The sequence below is a fragment of the Cervus canadensis genome, chromosome 31 (assembly GCF_019320065.1).
Source record: "Cervus canadensis isolate Bull #8, Minnesota chromosome 31, ASM1932006v1, whole genome shotgun sequence".
Taxonomy (NCBI): domain Eukaryota; kingdom Metazoa; phylum Chordata; class Mammalia; order Artiodactyla; family Cervidae; genus Cervus; species Cervus canadensis.
The window spans coordinates 32864007-32885120 of record NC_057416.1 but is presented as its reverse complement, the minus strand read 5'-3'; the positions used below and the strand labels follow the sequence as shown (position 1 = coordinate 32885120).

General features: G+C 37.8%; 1 protein-coding gene across 1 annotated transcript; it reads right to left on the bottom strand.

The window, feature by feature from the left end:
- Positions 1-18597: 18597 nt before the first annotated feature.
- LOC122432551 (coiled-coil domain-containing protein 43) lies at positions 18598-20725 on the bottom strand. The gene has a single exon (XM_043454560.1). It carries the CDS (start codon positions 20684-20686, stop codon positions 20012-20014), a length of 675 nt encoding a protein of 224 aa, XP_043310495.1. The 5' UTR covers positions 20687-20725; the 3' UTR covers positions 18598-20011.
- Between the last annotated feature and the right edge of the window lie 389 nt (positions 20726-21114).

Sequence of the window (21114 nt, the reverse complement as noted above, 5' to 3'; positions counted from 1 at the left end):
ATAGCCAAGACATGGAAACAACAACCTAAATGTTCATTGACAGATGAATGGATAAAGATGACATGGTACAATGGAATACTACTCAGACAAAATAAAGAGCAAAATAATGCCATTTGCAGCAACATGCATGCATCTTGGGGTTATCACACGAAGTGAATTTAGAAAGAGAAAGACAAATATCATATGATATCACTTATATGTGTGATCTAAAATATGACACAAATGAACCTGTCTATGAGACAGAAACAGACTCACAGACATAGAGAACCGACTTTTGATTGCCAAAGTAGAGGGGCGAGGTGGTTGGGGGAGGGATGGAGTGGAGATTAGGGTTAGCACATGTAAGCTTTTGCAGAGATAATGGCTAAGCAACAACGTTCTACTGTATAGCACAGGAAATTACAGTCAATTTACTTTGGTAAACCATAACAATATTTTCTAAAGAAGAATGCTGCTAATTCTGTACAACAGAAATTAACACAACATTGTAAGCCAACTATACTTCAATAGAAAATAAAAATAAAAATGAACGGTTCATGAGACTAAGACTGCCGAAATCAGATCCAAGGGAAGAAAACAATTACAAACAAAAAAATATGATACTAGCCTATCATATTCATGGTGGTGGTTTAGTGGCTAAGCTGTGTCCTAGTCTTGTGGCCCCATAGACTGTAGACCACCAGACTCCTCTAGCCAAAGGATTTCCTAAGTAAGAATGCTCAAGTGGGTTGCCATTTCCTTCTCCAAGGGATCTTCCCAACCCTGGGATCGAACCTAGGTCTCCTGCACTGCAGGCAGATTCTTTAATGACTGAGCTGCCAGGGAAGTTCACCTATCATATTCATATAAAGGCCAAAAATACCAGCAAATTTTTATTTATTTATTTATATAGATACATGATAGAATATATCACAATGATAGCATGAATATGAGAATGGATATAAATATTGTTAAAATTCTTGCATTTTTCTGGAACAATAAATGACAACTGTTTATAAATAAGGGTTTTGAAAAGTTACTGATGTTTGTTCTACTCATTAGGGTAAGCAGTAGATAAATGCTATTACAGTCATGAGGAATAAGTCAATAGATGGAAAAAACTGGTTAATAAAAAAATTGATTAAATCTTAATCAATATAAGAGAAGACATAAAAAGGGGAAAAAAAGATGCCAACACAACTTTCACAAAGAATACTAATAGTTCCATGGTAAATCTGTAATCATATATATCAATAAATATGTGTAAATTGACTAAGCATTGCAATTTAAAACTACAAAGGTTATCAGGCAAGGCTTTTAAAAAAAATCACATTTGTATTTATTTAAAATCCAAAATATAAGGCTGCAGAAAGGTTGAAAAATAAAATGATAAAAATATATGTCATTTGCTGTTGGTCAGTCACTATGCTGTGTCTGACTCTTTGTGGTCTGCATGGACTGCAGCATGTGAGGCTTTCCTGTCCTTCACTCTCTCCTGGAGTTTGCTCAGATTCACGTGCACTGAGTCAGTGATGCTATCTAACCATCTCATCCTCTGCTGCCCGCTTCTCCTTTTGTGTTCAATCTTTCCCAGCATTAGGGTCTTTTCCAATGAGTCAGCTTTTCACAAAGTCGCCAAAGTATTGGAGCTTAAGCTTCAGCACCAGTTCTTCCAATGAATATTCAGGGTCGATTTCTTTTAGGATTGACTGGTTGGATCTCCTTGCGGTCCAGGGGACTCTCAAAAGTCTTCTCCAGCACCACAAGTTGACTCTTTTTCAATTCTTTGGCTCTCAGCCTTCTTTATGGCCCAACTCTTATATCCGTACATGACTACTGGAAAAACCATAGTTTTGATTATGTGGACTTTTGTTGGCAAAACGATGTCTTTGCTTTTGAATATGCTCTCTAGGTTTGTCATAGCTTTCCTTCCAAAGAGTAACTGTCTTTTAATTTCATGGCTGCAGTCACCACCCACAGTGAATTTGGAGCCCAAGAAAACAAGGTCTGTCACTGTTTCCATTGTTTCCCCATCTATTTGCCATGGAGTGATGGGATCAGACACCATGATCTTAGTTTTTTGAATGTTGAGTTTTAGGCCAGCTTTTTCATTCTCTTCTTCCATCCTCATCAGGAGGCTCTTTAGTTCCTCTTCACTTTCTGCCATTAGAGTGGTATTATTTGCATATCTAAGATTGTTGATATTTCTCCCAGGAATCTTAATTTCAGCTTGTGAGTCATCCAACCTGACATTTCACATTTCACTCTGCATATAAGCTAAGTAAGTAGGGGAATAATATAGAGCTTTGATGTACTCCTTTCCCAATTTTGAACCAGGCAGTTTTTCCATGTAAGGTTCTAACTGTTACTTCTTGACCTGCATACAGGTTTCTCAGGAGACAGGTAAGGTGGTCTGGTATTCCCATCTCTTGAAGAATTTTCCACAGCTTGTTGTGATACAGACAGTCATAGAAAACTAATGAAAATGACTAGCACAGTTATGTGAATATTTAGTGAAGACTTAAAGGCAAAAGGGCTTCCCTGGTAGCTCAGATGGCAAAGAATCCGCCTGCAGTGTGGGAGATCCTGGTTCGATTCTTGGCTTGGGAAGTTTCCCTGGAGGAGAGCATGGCAGCTCACTCCAGTATTTTTGCCTGGAGAATCCCCATGGACAGAGGAGCCTGGAGGGCTACAGTCCATAGGGTCAGAAAGAATCAACATGACTGAGCAATTAAGCATTAAAGGCTAAAAGTATCATTAACAGTCGTATCAGTCAGGATTCTCCAGAGAAACAGAACCAGTAAGCAGGAAATATTTTAGATAGATATAACCAGATTATAGATAGATACATAATCAAGGTATTGATGTATGATATGACTGTGGGCACTAGGAAGCCTGAAATCCAGAGGGAGAGACAGGATAGTGGAAAATCTCTGATAGAATCTAATGCTGCAGTCCATATGCAGAATTTCTCCTATGTTTTTGTTCTCAAGACCTTTCAACTGATTGGATAAGCCCCATTCAAATTACTAGGCCTAATCTCCTTTATTTAAAGCTAACTATAGATGTGGCATCTGGTCACATCACTTCATGGGAAATAGATGGGGAAGCAGTGGAAACAGTGTCAGACTATTTTTTTGGGCTCCAAAATCACTGCAGATGGTGATTGCTGCCATGAAATTAAAAGACACTTACTCCTTGGAAGGGAAGTTATGACCAAACTAGACAGCATATTAAAAAACAGAGACATTACTTTGCCAACAAAGGTCTGTCTAGTCAAGGCTATGGTTTTTCCAGTAGTCATGTATAGATGTGAGAGTTGGACTATAAAGAAAGCTGAGCACCGAAGAATTGATATTTTTGAACTGTATTGTTGGAGAAGACTGTTGAGGGTCCCTTGGACTGCAAGGAGATCCAACCAGTCCATCCTAAAGGAGATCAGTCATGTGTGTTCATTGGAAGGACTGATGCTGAAGCTGAAACTCCAATCCTTTGGCCACCTCATGTGAAGAGTTGACTCACTGGAAAAGACCCTGATGCTGGGAGGGATTGAGGGCAGGAGGACAGAGGATGAGATGGCTGGATGGCATCACCGACTCGATGGACATGAGTTTGAGTAAACTCCAGGAGTTGGTGATGGACAGGGAGGCCTGGTGTGCTGCGATTCATGGGGTTGCAAAGAGTCAGACACGACTGAGTGACTGAACTGAACTGAACTGATAGATGTGGAGCTTCTCAGGTGGCACAGTGGTCAATAATCCACTTGCCAATGTAGGAGACTCAAGAAACCCATGATCAATCCCTGAGTCAGGTAGATCCCCTGGAGTAGGAAATGGCAACCCTTTCCAGTATTCTGGCCTGGAAAATTCTATGGACAGAGGAGTCTGGTGGGCTACAGTCCATGGGTATGCACGTGCACACACACACACGCACACACATACATTTAGTCACACCTACAAAACACCTTCACAGCAACCTAGATTAGTGTTTATGTTTAATTTAAGCAATGGGCACTATAGCCTAGGCAACTTTACATAAAACTAATCATCACAGTGATCAAAGGAGAGTATTTTATAACATAAATCATTCAATTTACCAGGGTATGCAAATTAAAAATTTCTGTACATTCAATAACATAATCTCAAAATATGTAAAGTAAACTCGATGCAGGTGAAACAAGCTAGCCATAAATCACTGAATATGTGTGCAGTTTTGGAAACAGAATTGATGAAATTGGTTTACTTAAAATACAGATAATATCAAACTCAACAATTTCAAGATACATGTTATATTCAAGTACGCTGGAACATTTAAAAAAAATTGACCCTATATATGCAGGTTCATAAATAAATCTCAAAAATTTCATAAGATTGAATCATACAGGATATATTTTTAACCAAGACAAATATGATGGCGATAAATAGCAAAGATTAACTGAAAATCCCCATATGTTTGAAATGAAGAAACATATTTTTATATAACTTACAGGTCAAAAATTCCTAACGTAACAGAGCCTAGAAACTAATTTTGACTTGAATAATGGTTTAAAATAACAAAATGTCTAGGAAACACCTCATGGCACACTTCAAGGAAACTTTATATTATCTAAACAGCATAGATGGTTTAAAACAAAGGCTATGCTTCTATCTCATGACTTTGGAAAATAAGCACCACATTAAGCTCAAAGAATGTAAAAGGGAAAAAAATAATGAAAAAAGAAGTAAATAAGTGAAGGCATTAATGGAATAGAAAAGTATATACTTATATTTGAAAAAAAATTGTAAGCACCTGATAAGACTAATAGAGAAGAAACAGAGGCACAGTACCTAATGTCAAGAACTAAAAAGGGAACATCACTACAATGCTACAGTAATTGCAATAGATTAATATTCTGGTGAGAGTCTGAGTCACACTTTTGTTGTTGTAAGCGTTAACCAAAAAGAAATGCAAGATAGAGTAAGTATTTCTCTTAATGACTACATTTCCCTAATCTGTCTTTGAAAGAATGCTATGAAAATCAAATAATTACGAACATTTTAATTATCAAACACTTAGATAGCATTTTTCTAAACAATTTACAAATATTTACCCATTCCATTCTTGCACATATCTTAAAGGGTACCTATGTTATCCTTATTTTCTTGATGATAAATATAACACATGTAGAATTTAAGTAATTGTCCAGTCTCAAAGCTAGTAAGTAGAAAGACAGGATTTTAGTCTAAGCAGTCTGACTCAAGAATCATGATCTTGCAAATAGATTAATCTCTGATGATGCAGGAAGATGTGATGGGAGTGGGGAGGAAAGCTGAACAGGAAAGGGGTACATGCATAATTATGACCAATTTGTGTTGTTGTATGGAAGAAACCAACACAATATTGTAAAGCTATTATCCTCTAGTTAAAGTTTTAGTTAAAAAATAAAGCAAATAAAATAAAATACAATAAAAAAGAACCCATGATCTTAAGACCATTATGACATGCAACCTTTCTAAAGAGAAGAGATAAAAAAGCATTGCTTTTTTTAAAAAAATTCTTTTGTTCTTGGTTTTAACAAGGAACATGAGTTTCCAGAAGAGTATTTCTACAAACTAGTTACACATTGTGGCAGTTCTGTGAATGTTATGCTAGTATGTCATTATTTGCTAATAGCTCAAATAGTCCACACTCTACAGCGAACTTTCAAATTCAGAAAATAGATTTTTAGTCAGAGAACCCAACATAACTGTACTTAGAAATCTCAACATATTAAGCAGTAAAAGGAAAGGTGCAGAACAACGTGCAATAAAAACAAAACAGGGAAAGATTGAATTGGTTGAATTCAATTATTGATTGAGTATGGGTGCAGAAATCCTCAGCAAAATAGAGGTAAATCAAATTCACCAGCACATTAAAAATATCATAAACTATGACCAAGTAAGATTTATCCCAGGAATACAAGGATGATTTAATACATGAAGTAAGCCAACATGATATACCACATTAAAAGAATGAAAAATAAAAATCAAATGATTGTCTCAACTGATGCAGAAAAATAATTTGAAAAATTTCAACATGCATTTTATTATAAAATGACATGACAAATTAGGAATAGCAGGAAATCATCTTAATAAAAAAAGGCACTGGTGAAAAACTCACTGATGACAACATAGTCAATGCTATAAAACTGAAAGTATTCCCTTTAAGATCAAGAACAAGGCAAAGTTGCCTACAACTGCCACGTCTACTCAACATAATGTGGGAAGTCTGAGTCACAGCAACCAAATAAGAAAAAGATAAAAGGCATCTGAATAATTGATATCCATGGGACATTTGACCCCAACACAGTGAACTTCAGCTTTTTCTCAAGTGCACATGGAACACTCTCCAGGGTAGATCACATCCTGGGCCATAAAACTAGTCTTGGCAAATTCAAAATAATTTAAACCATTTCAAGCATCTTTTCTGATTACTTTGTGGTAAGATTAGACGTCAACTACAGAAAAAAAGTACAAACATATGGAAGCTAAACAACACACTCCTGAATAACCAACAAATCACAAAAGAAATAAAAAAAGAAATCAAAATATGCATAGAAAAAATTAAAATGAAAACACAACAACCCCAAACCTATGGGATTCAGTAAAAGCAGTGTTAAGAGGAAGGTTCATAGCAATACAAGCTTACCTCAAGAAACAAGAGAAAAATAAAATAAGTAACCTAACTTTATACCTAAAGCAACTAGAAAAAGAAGAAATGAAGAACCGTAGGGTTAGTAGAAGGAAAGAAATCATAAAAATTAGGGCTGAAATAAATGAAAAAGAAACAAAAGAGACTATAGCAAAAATCAACAAAACTAAAAGCTGGTTCTTTGAGAAGATAAATAAAATAGACAAACCATTAGCCAGACTCATCAAGAAAAAAGGGAGAAGAATCAAATCAACAAAATTGGAAATGAAAATGGAGAAATCACAACAGACAACACAGAAATGCAAAGGATCATAAGAGACTACTAGCAGCAACTATATGACAATAAAATGGACAACTTGGAAGAAATGGATGAGTTCTTAGAAAAGTATAACCTTCCAAAACTGAACCAGGAAGAAATAGAAAATTTTAACAGACCCATCGCAAGCACAGAAATAAAAACTGTAATCAAAAATCTTCCAACAAACAAAAGCCTAGGGCCAGATGGTTTCATAGTTGAATTCTACCAAAAATTTAGAGAAGAGCTAACACCTATAGTATTAAAATTCTTCCAGAAAATTGCAAAACTGCCAAACTCATTCTATGAGGACACCATCACCCTAATGCCAGGACCAGATGCCTCAAAAAAAGAAAACTACAGGCCAATATCACTGATGAACATAGGTTTTTACATCCTCAACAACTATGTTCTAGCAAACATAGTCCAACAACATATTAAAAAGATCTGACATCATGACCAAGTGGGCTTTATCCCAGGGATGCAAGGATTCTTCAATATTTGCAAATCAAAGTGATATACCACATTAACAAATTGAAAGATAAAAACCATATGATTATTTCAATAGTTGCAGAGAAACCCTTTGGCAAAATTCAAAATCCATTTATGATATATAAAAAAAAAAAAAACACTCCAGAAAGCAGGTATAGAAGGAACATACCTCAACATAACAAAAGCCATATATGATAAACCCACAGTAAACATAATCTTCAATGGTGAAAAATTGAAAGCATTTCCCCTAATGTCAGGAACAAGGCATGGTTGCCTACTCTCACCACTAATATTCAACAGAGTTTTGGAAGTTTTAGCCACAGCAATCAGAGAAGAAAAAGAAATAAAAGGAATCCAGATTGGAAAAGAAGTAAAACTCTCACTGTTTGCAGATGACATGATCTTCTACATAGAAAACCCTAAAGACTCCAACAGAAAATTCAGTTCAGTTCAGTTCAGTTCAGTTCACTCACTCAGTCGTGTCTGACTTGCTGTGACCCCATGGACCACAGCATGCCAGGCTTCCCTGTCCATCAACAACTCCTGGAGTTTACCCAAACTCATGTTCATCAAGTCGGTGATGCCATCCAACCATCTCATCCTCTGTCATCCCCTTTTCCTCAAGCCTTCAACCTTTCCCAGCATCAAGGTCTTTTCCAATGAGTCAGCTCTTCACATCAGATGGCCAAAGTATTGGAGTTTCAACTTCAACATCAGTCCTTGTAATGAACACTCAGGACTGATATCCTTTAGGATGGACTGGATCTCCTTGCAGTCCAAGGGACTCTCAAGAGTCTTTTCCAACACCACAGTTCAAAAGAATCAATTCTTCGGTGCTCAGCTTTCTTTACAGTCCAACTCTCACATTGATACATGACCACTGGAAAAACCATAGCCTTGACTAGACAGACCTTTGTTGGCATAGTAATCTCTCTATTTTTTAATATGCTGTCTACGTTGGTCGTAACTTTCCTTCCAAGGAGTATGCATCTTTTCATTCCGTGGCTGCAGTCACCATCTGCAGTGATTTTGGAGCCCAGAAAAATAAAGTCTGACACTGTTTCCACTGTTTCCCCATCTATTTGCCATGAAGTGATGTAGCAAGGAAAGATAAGAAAGTCTTCCTCAGCGATCAATGCAAAGAAATAGAGGAAAACAATAGAGTGGGAAAGACTAGAGATCTCGTCAAGAAAATTAGAGATACCAAGGGAACATTTCATGCAAAGATGGGCTCAATAAAGGACGGAAATGGTATGGACCTAACAGAAGCAGAAGGTATTAAGAAGAGGTGGCAAGAATACACAGAAGAAATGTACAAAATAGATTTTCACAACCCAGATAATCATGATGGTGTGACTCTGTGTCTGTGATTCTAGACATCCTGGAATGTGAAGTCAAGAGGGCCTTAGGAAACACCACTACAAACAAAGCTAGTGGAGGTGATGGAATTCCAGTTGAGCTACTGAAATCCTGAAAGATGATACTGTGAAAGTGCTGCACTCAATATGTCAGCAAATTTGGAAAACTCAGCAGTGGCCACAGGACTGGAAAAGGTCAGTTATCATTCCAATCCCAAAGAAAAGCAATGACAAATAATGCTTAAGCTACCACACAATTGCACTCATCTCACACACTAGCAAAGTAATGCTTAAAATTCTCCAAGCTGGACTTCAGCAATACGTGAACCATGAACTTCCAGATGTTCAAGCTGGTTTTAGAAAAGGCAGAGGAAACAGAGGTCAAATTGCCAACATCCGTTGGATCATCGATAAAGCAAGAGGGTTCAAGAAAAACATCTATTTCTGCTTTATTGACTATGCCAAAGCCTTTGACTATGTGGATCACAATAAATTGTGGACAATTCTGAAAGAGGTGGGAATACCAGACCAACTGACCTGCCTCTTGAGTAACCTGATCAGGAAGCAACAGTTAGAACTGGACATGGGACAACAGACTGGTTCCAAATAGGAAAAGGAGTACGTCAAGGCAGTATATTGTCACCCTGCTTATTTAACTTATATGCAGAGTACATCATGAGAAACGCTGGGCTGGAGGAAACATAAGCTGGAATCAAGATTGCCGGGAGAAATATCAATAACCTCAGATATGCAGATGACAGCACCCTTATGGCAGAAAGTGAAGAACTACTAAAGAGCCTCTTGATGAAAGTGAAAGAGGAGAGTGAAAAAATTGGCTTAAGACTCAAATTCAGAAAACTAAGATCACGGCATCTGGTCCCATCACTTCATGACAAATAGATGGGGAAACAATGGAAACAGTGGCTGCCTTTATTTTGGGGGGCTCCAAAATCACTGCAGATGGTGATTGCAGCCATGAAATTAAAAGATGCATACTCCTTGGAAGGAAAGTTATGACCAACCTAGAGAGCATATTAAAAAGCTGAGATAATTAATTTGTCAACAAAGGTCCATCTAGTCAAGGCTATGGTTTTTTCAGTGGTCATGTATGGGTGTGAGAGTTGGACTATAAAGAAAGCTGAGCACCGAAGAATTGATGCTTTTGAACTGTGGTGTTTGAGAAGACTGTTGAGAGTCCCTTGGACAGCAAAGAAATCCAACCAGTCCATCCTAAAGGAGATCAGTCCTGGGTGTTCATTGGAAGGACTGATGTTGAAGTTGAAACTCCAATACTTTGGCCACCTGATGTGAAGAGCTGACTCATTTGAAAAGACCCTGATACTGGGAAAGATTGAGGGCAGGGGGAGAGGGGGACGACAGAGCATGAGATGGTTGGATGCCATCACCAATAGAAAGCCCAGAGATAAATCCATGCACCTATGGACTCCTTATCTTCAACAAAGGAGGCAAGAATATACAATGGAGAAAAGACAATCTTTTAACATGTGGTGCCGGGGAAACTGGTGAACTCCTTGTAAAACAATGAAACTAGAACACTTTCTAACACCATACACAAAAATAAACTCAAAATGGATTAGAGATCTAAATATAAGACCAGAAACTATAAAACTCCTAGAGGAAAACATAGGCAAAACACTCTGACATAAATCACAGCAGGATTCTCTATGACCCACCTCCCAGAGTAATGGAAATAAAAGAAAAAATAAACAAATAGGACCTAATTAAACTTAAAAGCTTTTGCACAATGAAGGAAACTATAAGCAAGGTGAAAAGACAGCCTTCAGAATGGGAGAAAATAATAGCAAACAAAGCAACTGACAAAGAATTAATGTCAAAAATATACAAGCAGCTACTGCAGCTGAATACAAGAAAAATAAACAGCCCAATCAAAAAATGGGCCAAAGAACTAAACAGACATTTCTCCAAAGAAGACATACAGATGGCTAACAAACACATGAAAGTATGCTCAACATCAGTCATTATCAGAGAAATGCAAATCAAAGCCACAATGAGGTACCGTCTCACGCCCGTCAGAATGGTTGCCACCAAAAAGTCTACAAACAATAAATGCTGGAAAGGGTGCAGAGAAAAGGGAACCCTCTTACACTGTTGATGGGAATGCAAACTAGTACAGCCACAATGGAGAAAAGTGTGGAGGTTCCTTAAAAAACTGGAAATAGAACTGCCTAACGACCCATCAATCCCACTGCTGGGCATACACACTGAAGAAACCAGAATTGAAAGAGACGTGTACCCCAGTGTTCATCACAGCACTATTTATAATAGCCAGGACATGGAAGCAACCTAGAAGTCCATCAGCAGACAAATGGATAAGAAAGCTGTGGTACATATACACAATGGGATATTATTCAGCCATAAAAAAGAATGCATTTGAATCAGTTCTAATGAGGTGGATGAAACTGATGCTGATTATACAGAGTGAAGTAAGTCAGAAAGAAAAACACCAATACAGTGTATTAATGCATATATATGGAATTTAGAAAGATGGTAATGATGACCCTATATGTGAGACAGCAAAAGAGACACAGAGATAAAGAGCAGACTTTTGGACTCTGGGAGAAGGTGAAAGTGGGGTGATTTGAGAAAGTACGTTGAAATATGTATATTACCAAATGTGAAGTAGATCTCCAGTCCAGGTTCGATGCATGAGACAGGGCGCTTGGGGCCAGTGCACTGGGATGACCCTGAGGGATGGGATGTGGAGGGAGGCAGGAGGGGGGTTCAGGATGGGGAACACATGTACACCCACGGTTGATTCATGTCAATGAATGGCAAAAACCACTACAATATTGTAAAGTAATTAGCCCCCAGTTAAAATAAATAAATTAATTTTTTAAAAGGCATCCAAATAGAACATAAGAAAACAAAATTATTTTTGTTCACTGGTGACATGATCTTATGCATAGAAAACCCTACAGGTTTCACAAAAATCTGTCACAATAAATGAATTGACCAAAGTTTCAGAATACAAAATCAGTGTACAAAGGTCAGTTTAACTTCTATATATTCATAGAGAACAATCTAAATATGAAATTTAAGAATAAAATACATAGAAATGAACTTAACTACAGAAGTGAAAGTCTTATACATTAAAAACTATAAATATTACTGAAAAGATTTTTAAAAGACACAAATGGAATGCTGACTTGTTTTCATGGATTAGAAGACTTACTGCTGCTAAAATGTCTATAATACCCAAATCAATCTACAGATCCATAGCAATTACTATAAGATTTTCAATAGCAGATTTTAGAGAAAATAAAACAATGCTAACAATTTTATGGAACCACAAAGGAATATTCAAAAATGGTCTTGAGAAAGAAAAACAATGCTGGAAGCCTCAGAGTTCCTGATTTTAAAACATATTCAGTTCAGTTCAGTTCAGTCACTCAGTCATGTCCGACTCTTTGTGACCCCATATTACAAAGATATAATAATTAAAACAGTATGATCCTAACATAAAGACAGACTTGTAGATCAATACAATGGAATATACAGTCGATTTCTGTTTTTATGTCTACGTTGACTGGACAGTGGGGTATGGAACTCCATCAGAGTGGGCTAGAAATGAGTATTAAGGCCAATAAGGTGGAGGAGCTCTTCTAGCGTGTCTCTGCTCCAGACTGATGCCCAAAGTGTGGGTTTTGGGGAGCATCAGCGGTGCCTCTTTTGGCAGAAGAGGTGTAAGATGAAAATAGTGAGGGACCACTCTGCTTCTCAGTAATGTGAACTGCAGTTGGAGGGAACTATTTCTCTCTAGCAGCATCCGGATTTCTGATTAGGGACCTCTGTGACTGGTGGGAGAGAGAAGGAAGAGGAGAAGGCAGACAGGAATATTGATGGGCATTGAAGAAACAGCTTTCCTGCCATCTGCTATGGGATTTCAGCAGGGAGCACATCCACAAACTACCTCCAGGTGAACTTCTTTCTACCAAGCCATGAGCATCTCCAGAGTCTGAGGTTCTAGCCCAAACCTCCCACTCTGATGCCAGCTCCTCATGCACACTCCAACACTTCCCCAAGAGCCATCTCCTGCAGGAGAAGCTACAAACTTGAACTTTGGTGCCACCTCCTGGAATAAGAAAAAAGTTCTAAATGCCGTTGTTGAACCATCAGAAATAAGGTGTTCACTTGTATCCAACTCTTTGCGACCGCATGGACTATAGCCCACCAGGCTCCTCTGTCCATGGGATCATCCCGGAAAGAATACTGGAATGGGGTTGCTATTTTCTTCTCCAGGGGATCTTCCTGATCCAGGGATAGAACCTGTGTCTCCTGCCATTTCTTTCCCACTGAGCCACCTGATAGCAAAAGTGAACATAAATTCTTAATTAAGCAGGGTGTTAGGCTATATCAAGTGAGAAAACAGAATCTCAAATCATCAAACATTATGAAAAATCAAACAAATACGGTATCACTAAAACAAAATAATAATTCACCAGAAACTGAACTCAAAGACATGGAATATTGTGACCTAACTCAGGGGGACCAAATCCCTGGCCATGGATGGACCAGTACTGTTCCTGGCCTGTTAGGAACTCAGCCGCATGGCAGGAGGTGAGTGGTTTTCTTCCAGAAAACTGGTCCTTGATGCTCAAAAGGTTGGGGATTGCTGACCTAACTCTTAAAGAATCAAAAATAGTTGTCATGAAGAAATTCAATGAGTCACAAGAAAATCCAGAAAGATGGTTCATTGAATTCAGGAATAAAATTATTGAACAGAAAGAGTTATTTACCAAAAATTAAAATTATTAAAAAGGACCAAACAAAAATAATCAAGCTGAAGAATTCAAGAAATAAGATGAAGAACGCAATAGAAAGCACAGACAACAGGGCCGATCAATGCACAAAGACTCATTGTATGAAACCTTCAAAAATAAATAATCTGAAATGCAGAAAAAAATTAAGTAACTTACAATGAAACCCTAATCAGGCTATAAGCAGATGTCCCAGTGGAAACTATAGAGCAGGAGAGAGTGGAATGACTTACTCAAAGGGATGAAATATGAAATTTGCCAGCCAATGTATTCAGCAGATTTATTCCTCAGATATGAATAAATAAAGGTTTTTCCAGACAAATAAAACCTAACAAAGTTCATCACCATTAGACTGATCTTATAAGAAATGCTAAAAGAAGTTCTTCAAGCTTAAACAAAAAGATGCTACTCAGGAAAAACAGCAACAACAAAAATATGCCAAATAGATACCACTCTGGTAAAGGTAAAAAGAAAAAAGAATTAGAAATTGTTATTCTTTATTAAATGGTTTGTCAGTCCCTTAACTGTAGTATAAGGGTTAAAGAAAAAAGTATTTAAAGTAGCTATAGCTACTATAGTTTATAAACTTGTAGCATAAAAAGAATAGTGACATTGAAAATATAAAAGGAAAGGAGTAAAATGGTGGAGTCTTTATGAGTGAACAAAGATATGTTGCTATCAGGGTAAAATGGACTGTCTTGTCTATGAGGTGTTTTGTGTAAGCCTCAAGGTAACCACAGAGCAAAAATCTAGAGTGTATTTACAGAACTTAAAAAAAGGGGAGCCCGATCATATCACCAGGTGCAATACTTTGTTTCTTTGAAGACCGGTGGGTAATTTTGTTCCCTCCTTTCTTTCTTCAGCTCTGCAGATTTGTCTTTCACTTAAGTTTCTTTTTTATCTTCATCTCTTTTTGTCAAAGTCAGTGCTTTCCTCAGATGTCTTATAATTCCTAATTATCTGCTTGTGACTAAAAATGAGTTATTACACCATTTGTATTATTGCTTTGATCAATCACCATTACTCTTCTTGCCCATTCTTGAGTTTGTAAGAGCTGTTAGTTCTCCCAATTTGTCATTTCTTTGGTAACCTTTAGTTGTGTTTTCCTCAATAGAATGTATACATTTTTATGTTAAAAACAAATATTGTCTAGTTTTCAATGTATGTATTTTGTATATTTCAGATTATTCAGTGTATATGTTTTGTTAAACTCCTCCTAAAGTATTTTATAATTGGAAATGTTTCCTTAATTTCATTTTTAGATTGGAATTGTTTTCTTAACTTCATTTTCAGGTCATTCATTGCTACTGTATAGAAATAAAATTATTTCAATCACTTAAAATGAGGCATTACAAACATTCATTTTAAATGCACGTGGTTGAAGCTTCCTAATTTGATGCTTCACTGTGGAGTCATTTTTCTGCATTCTTTCATTGGATGACCTCAGATGTCAATATCTTAACATATTTTCTCTTGGGTTGTAAGGTTTTCAGAAGAGCATTCTTGTACCTGGCTTGAAAAGTAGAATTGGATGTAGTATTGGGGAATAAGACATTTTAAAACTTAATTTCTGTGTTTCAGATACGATACTTCATGGGTCCCTGAGTGCTGAGTCCTGAGAATTCTCATTTTCCCTTCCCAGAGAATGGTTCTCCAAGTGTTCATTTAGAGCAAAGAAGGGGCATTCTCAGTTTGAGAAGTAAGAGGGGAAGAAACAGGTTTTTAAACAGATGTCTATTAGATCCACATTTACTACTGTTACCAATGTAATAAAGTGGCAAATCCTTGAACATTTCATGGTTCTCCGAGTTTTTTGACTGCTTCTACAGACTCCTGATCCAAATTTTTATATTTACTAAATCATTTATCAATTTTCCAGCTTTCAAATTTTGGTCCTTTTGTCTTCATTTTTTTTTGTCCGTGAGGTTTTTGCTTTTATATAAATATCTTTATCATCAAGAATATGAAAAGATATCCATAGAATGGTAGAAAAAATATGTATACAATATTTTTTAATATACAGAATATTTAAAAAGCCTGTAACAATGAAACAATCCTACTAAAAATGCTTAAAGGAATGAATAATTTTACAGAGAAGATAGAAAAATGCCTAACTATGCACATGAATAGGTGCTCAGCATTTACTCATTAGGGAAATGCTAATCAGAACCATGTTCTGTGCTTAGTTGCTCAGTCAAGTCCGGCTCTTTGCAATCCCATGGACTGTAGCTGGCCAGGCACCTCTGTCCATGGGGATTCTCCCAGCAAGAATACTGGAGTGGGTAGCCTTGTCCTCCTCCAGGGGATCTTCCCAAGGGATCAAACTCAAGTCTCCTGCATTGCAGTCAGATTCTTTACCATCTAAAGCACCAGGGAAGCCCAAGAATCTTGGAATGGGTAGCCTATCCCTTCTCCAGGGGATCTTCCCAGCCCAGGACTCGAACTGGGGTCTCTTGCGTTGCAGATGGATTCTTGCAGGGGAGCCCAATCAGAACCATATGAGGTGCCAATCTACATCCACCAGAATAGCTATAACAAAAGAAAAAAAAATAAAAAGGAGCATGTGTTGGCTAGCTTGAGACCCTCATACAGTGCCGTTGGGGATGTAAAATGGTTCAGTCACAGTGGAAAAGTGGAAAAGTATATGGGTGTTTCTCAAAAAGTTAAATATGGAATTACCATGCAACCCAACAATTCCAAGTATAACCTCAAAAGAATCAAAAACAGGTACTCAGACATATGGCTTCCTAGGTGCCTCAGTGGTAAAGAATCCACCTGCCAATGCAGGAGATGTGGGTTTGATCCCTGGGTCAGGAAGATCTCCTGGAGGAGGAAACGGCAACTCACTCCAGTGTTCTTGCTTGGAAAATCCCATGGACAGAGAATCCTGGTAGGCTACAGTCCATGGGGTCACAGAGAGTTAGACACGCCTGAGCTACCGAGCACGGCAAACTAGGACGCGCTCAAACATATACACATAAACCCACATTCACAGCAGCACCGCTCACAACAGCTAGAAGATGGAAGCCATTCAAACGCCTATCAGAGTACAAATCCATAAACTAATTATGGCATATATATGTGGTATAAGGGGAGCATTAATCAGTCATAAAAATAAATGAAAATTCTGATACATGCTCTGAAGTGGGCGAACCTCTAAAACATTATGCTAAGTGAAAGAAACCAGACACAAAAGATATTTTTAATTCTATTTTTATTATGTATCTATAATAAGTTTATTCATAGAAACAGAATGCAGATTAGTGTTTGCCAGGTGCGATTAATAGTAGGAGGACAAAATGGGGTGAGATTGTTTAACAGGTTTGGGATCTTGTTTTGGAATGATGGAAATGTTTTGGAACTTCATAGAAGTAGCAGTTGTACAACACTGTGAATGTCCTAGGGGCCACAGAATTTGTTACTTAGAAATGATTAATCTTATTCTCTGTGAATTTCACCTTAATAAAAAATAACCAACAGTTGAGTGTACAAGTTGCCTCATATCTGCACATAGTCAAAACACTCCTCTGAGCTGGAAATGAAAATAACAGATGGACCTCAGTTTATTGGTGTGACTTAGTGATTGGTACATATTTTCAAGCATCTATTTCTTTTTATTAGTAGCTACATGATAGTATGACAACAACAATTTATCCTTTTAACCAGGAAAATTGCATTTTTGGAAATAAGGCAGTATAATTGTGTCATGAAAGTATGTCACATTTTGTCAAATGTCTTTTTTGCATTGTTGAGATGATCACGTGATTCTTTTCCTTCATTCCATTAATGTGTTGTACCATATTGGTTGCTTTTGTGTGTTAAACTCCATGAGGGCCTTTATATTTGCTACAAACTCTACAGGAAACAAACCAATAATGTATTTCTTTTAGTACCCATCCCTTCATTTATCCTATTGTTTGCAAACGAAAACGGACAGTTTCTAACGAGGTGGATGGATGAATCTGGCGTCTATTATACAGAGTGAAGTAAGAAAGAGAAAGACAAATACTATACATTAACGCACATATGTGGAATTTAGAAAGATGGTACCAATGATCCTACATGCAGGGCAACAAAAGAGACACAGACATACAGAACAGACTTTTGTACCCAGTGGGAGAAGGCGAGGGTGGGATGGCTTGAGAGAACAGCACTGAAACATGTACATTATCATGTGTAAAATAGAAGACCAGTGCAAGTTCGATGCATGAATCAGGGTGCCCAAAGCCGGTGCTCTGGGACATCCCAGAGGGATAGGGTGGGGAGGAAGGTGCAGGATGAGGTGGGGGGCACATGTGTACCTATGGCTGATTCATGTTGATGTATGACAAAAACCATCACAATATTGTAATTATCCTCCAATTAAAATAAATAATATTTTTTTAAAGTGTATACTTTGCCTTCCACATCCTGCACATCATGTGATGGTACCACCATATGCCATTATTTGAGGCAGAAATCTTTTTCAACTACAAAATATACCTGTACCTTATTGGTACTGGTAAAAATAAAATGTGAAAAATATGTTCTTTGCATTATGGCTAAATGCTCTTTAAATTACCTCAAAGTCTCATAATATACTTATAAACTAGATATAGTTCTATTTTGCTCATTTTATAGTTAAGGAAACTAAAGAACTTAGATTTATTTTGGTACAGGGCTAGTAAGTAATGGAGACTTGGGAGCATCACCTTGCTCAACACATTTCAGCTTTTCGATTATTACACATACTAACCCATTTTTCAGGGCCCAGTTATCTTTTAAATTTTCTAATTAATTCTAAGAATTTGTATGTAAAATTTTAATAGGGAGGAATACATCTGACTGCGGGTTAGACCTGTTGCTTTTACTTTAAACTTCATGTTCTGTAGCCTATAGCCTGAAATATACATAATAGTTTATTCTCAAGTCTCCGACCTTTAAGAGTCCATTCATATATGGATAAAAATTTGCAGAACAAACAACAACATTTGTCTTGGTGGAGATTTTTTTTTTTTTTTTTTTACTGATTTAAATAGTTTATTTTTTAAAAAGCTGGTTATTTTTTTTAAAAATTTTACAATGACACGGTTATAGGAGTGTATAGAGGTGACACGTCATTTCCTTAACCATGTTTTTTACCTTCTGTGGAACATTAAAAATTTTTGTTAATCTCATAGTTAATGGTATAAAACAGAGGTCAGCAGACATTTTCTCTGAAGGGCCAGGTAGTAAGTATTTTATACTTTATAGGTCACATAAGGTCTCTGTCGCATGTTGTTTCTTTTACAACCCTTTAAAAATGTGCGATCCAATGTGCTCAAACCATACAAAAACAAACGACCAAATTTGGCAGTAGTTTGCCCACCCCTGGTATAATGTATCGACTTTCTGTCTTGACAGAGAAATTGCTCTCTTCAGGCTTCTTGACAGTCTGCTTCCTGAAGTAGAGAAAGGGCTACTTACAACCAAATGTGGTTTGTGACAAAAGTAGAAATGGAGGAGAGTTCCTACTCACTTTCAACTCTCCCAAGCAGTTTTTCCATTCACTCAGTCATTCAATACATTTTGTTGAGCACCTACTATGTACACTCTTAAATATCTTTGTGTTAGCAGAGATTTTCAGTGTTTTTCCTTCAAAGGGTTTCTCTAAACCTGTAATTATCAGGTCCTTGTATTAGGGCAGATCAGGGTTAAAATCTCTACTAGCACTCAAGAGGATTCATGATTATAAAAAAATGAATCTAGCTAATGATGATTCCCTGCACTCAATACTGACACATCCTTCTTAAAATCACAGCCTAGATGAGGAAAAATATGTAACTATCTCTTACTAAAAGAAACTTTGTTTCCTATCATAGGCTGAAACTTAAAAAAAAAATCTCATATGCAGAACATCCACCAAATAACCTTTTCTTATTTTCCTATTTTGTTGCCACGTAACATAAAAGTCGATCCGGGCAGGGCTCTTCATTAGCTTCCTATTTCAGCCATAAAACCATTTATTTAGATGTGAATAATACTTCTGAAGCAATTGACACTCCTACAATTCATCTCAGGGAAGGAGTGGTCATGATTCAGCTCTTTCAGGACAAAAACTCAGCTTTCTGAATATTCCTGCTGTTTATCCAAGGTAAGGGAAGACTTTTTAAAGTGGTCAAAAGGAGTACAGGACTTCAGTATTAAAATACAGAGGCTGTCCCCATCCCAGATCTTTGGTTCAGACATCAGCTACAATAACATGATTACCCACACCACACAGAGACATGGCACATTTCGTAATTAGCTAGAATTGTGATTTTCCTTGTGACCATGTAAACAAAAGGGGAAATGCCTTGGGAAACTACCTGGCAATGTTCTCTCATTTCTCTTAAATACACAAATGCACAACCAGGTCTCCCTTTGACCAAGTTCATTAGGAGAAATAGAGTGGACCAAGGTTATCGCTTTCGCTCCCCTCTTTGTGTCCTTTTCTTTTCCTTTTCCTTGCGTTCCTGCTTGGCTAGTTTGTCTCTCTCCCTCTGCAGCTTGTCCTGTTCCTTCTTCCTCTGGGACTCATCCCGAAGCGTGTCTCGCTCCAGTTTTCGGGCATTGAGGACATCTTCCACATTGGTGTTTCGGAACAGAGATTTGTCAGAACCAATGCTCATCGTGGTGGCGCCCGAGTCATCCTTCTCATCCGCTTCGTCCTCTTCATCTGTCACATCAGCATACTGGGCCAGAAGGGCAGCTTTCCTCTGCTTCTCCTCTTCTGACACCATTCTGGGCTTCACCACGATTTGTGCCTGCTTCTCAATGAGGGTGGCAATGGCCTGGACCTCATCTTCTTTTTTCACTTTGGTGACAACATTCTGAGTTTCTGACCATCGTTCCACAATCTCCTTGCAGATATTAAGGAGGGAATCTTCTTCCAGGAAAGCAGAGAGAATACCCTGCAGAGCATCCAGCTTCTCTTCTTCCTCCTCCTCCTGCAGGACACCCAAGATGTAGGCGCCATAAACGGCTCGGTCCACTCCCAGCGCCTCCAACCGTCCATCTAGCCACGATTCAAAGCCGCTGCCCCCTCCATCTCTCTCGCTGGAGGCAGCAGCAGCCACTGCGCTGGGCGCCGCCATCTTGGGGCCAGGGACCTGCCAGCGTCTTGGTGAAGATTTACAGGAACATCCTCACCTGACTTAGGTGGGTAGCTGCAAGAATAAAAGGTTCCAATGCCAAAAAGTTTTCATCAGCCTCTCTCACCTTGCCTTTAAAAGTGCTTTGCTGACACCTTTTGAGTAGTTCAGAGTTTTTTGGGTCAGGAGCCACCCTTCTCCTTGCATAACCCTGCAATAAACCTTTCTCTGATCGAAACTCCTCTGATGTTTTGGTTTGCTTGGCCTCACTGTGCATTGGGCATATGAAATTGGGTTTGAAAACAGAATCAATAGACACAAGCCTACATACTTGCACTCACAGGACTTATTTTTGCTTTGTGAGACTGAAGTTTTAAGCCATCACAAAAGGGGAGAAAAGCAGATTTTTTCTTTCTTGAATCAGGTCAGTT

Bases quoted from the DNA above. Each gene is read 5' to 3' on its own strand.
- LOC122432551 (XM_043454560.1), bottom strand. From the start codon at position 20,686: ATGGCGGCGCCCAGCGCAGTGGCTGCTGCTGCCTCCAGCGAGAGAGAT.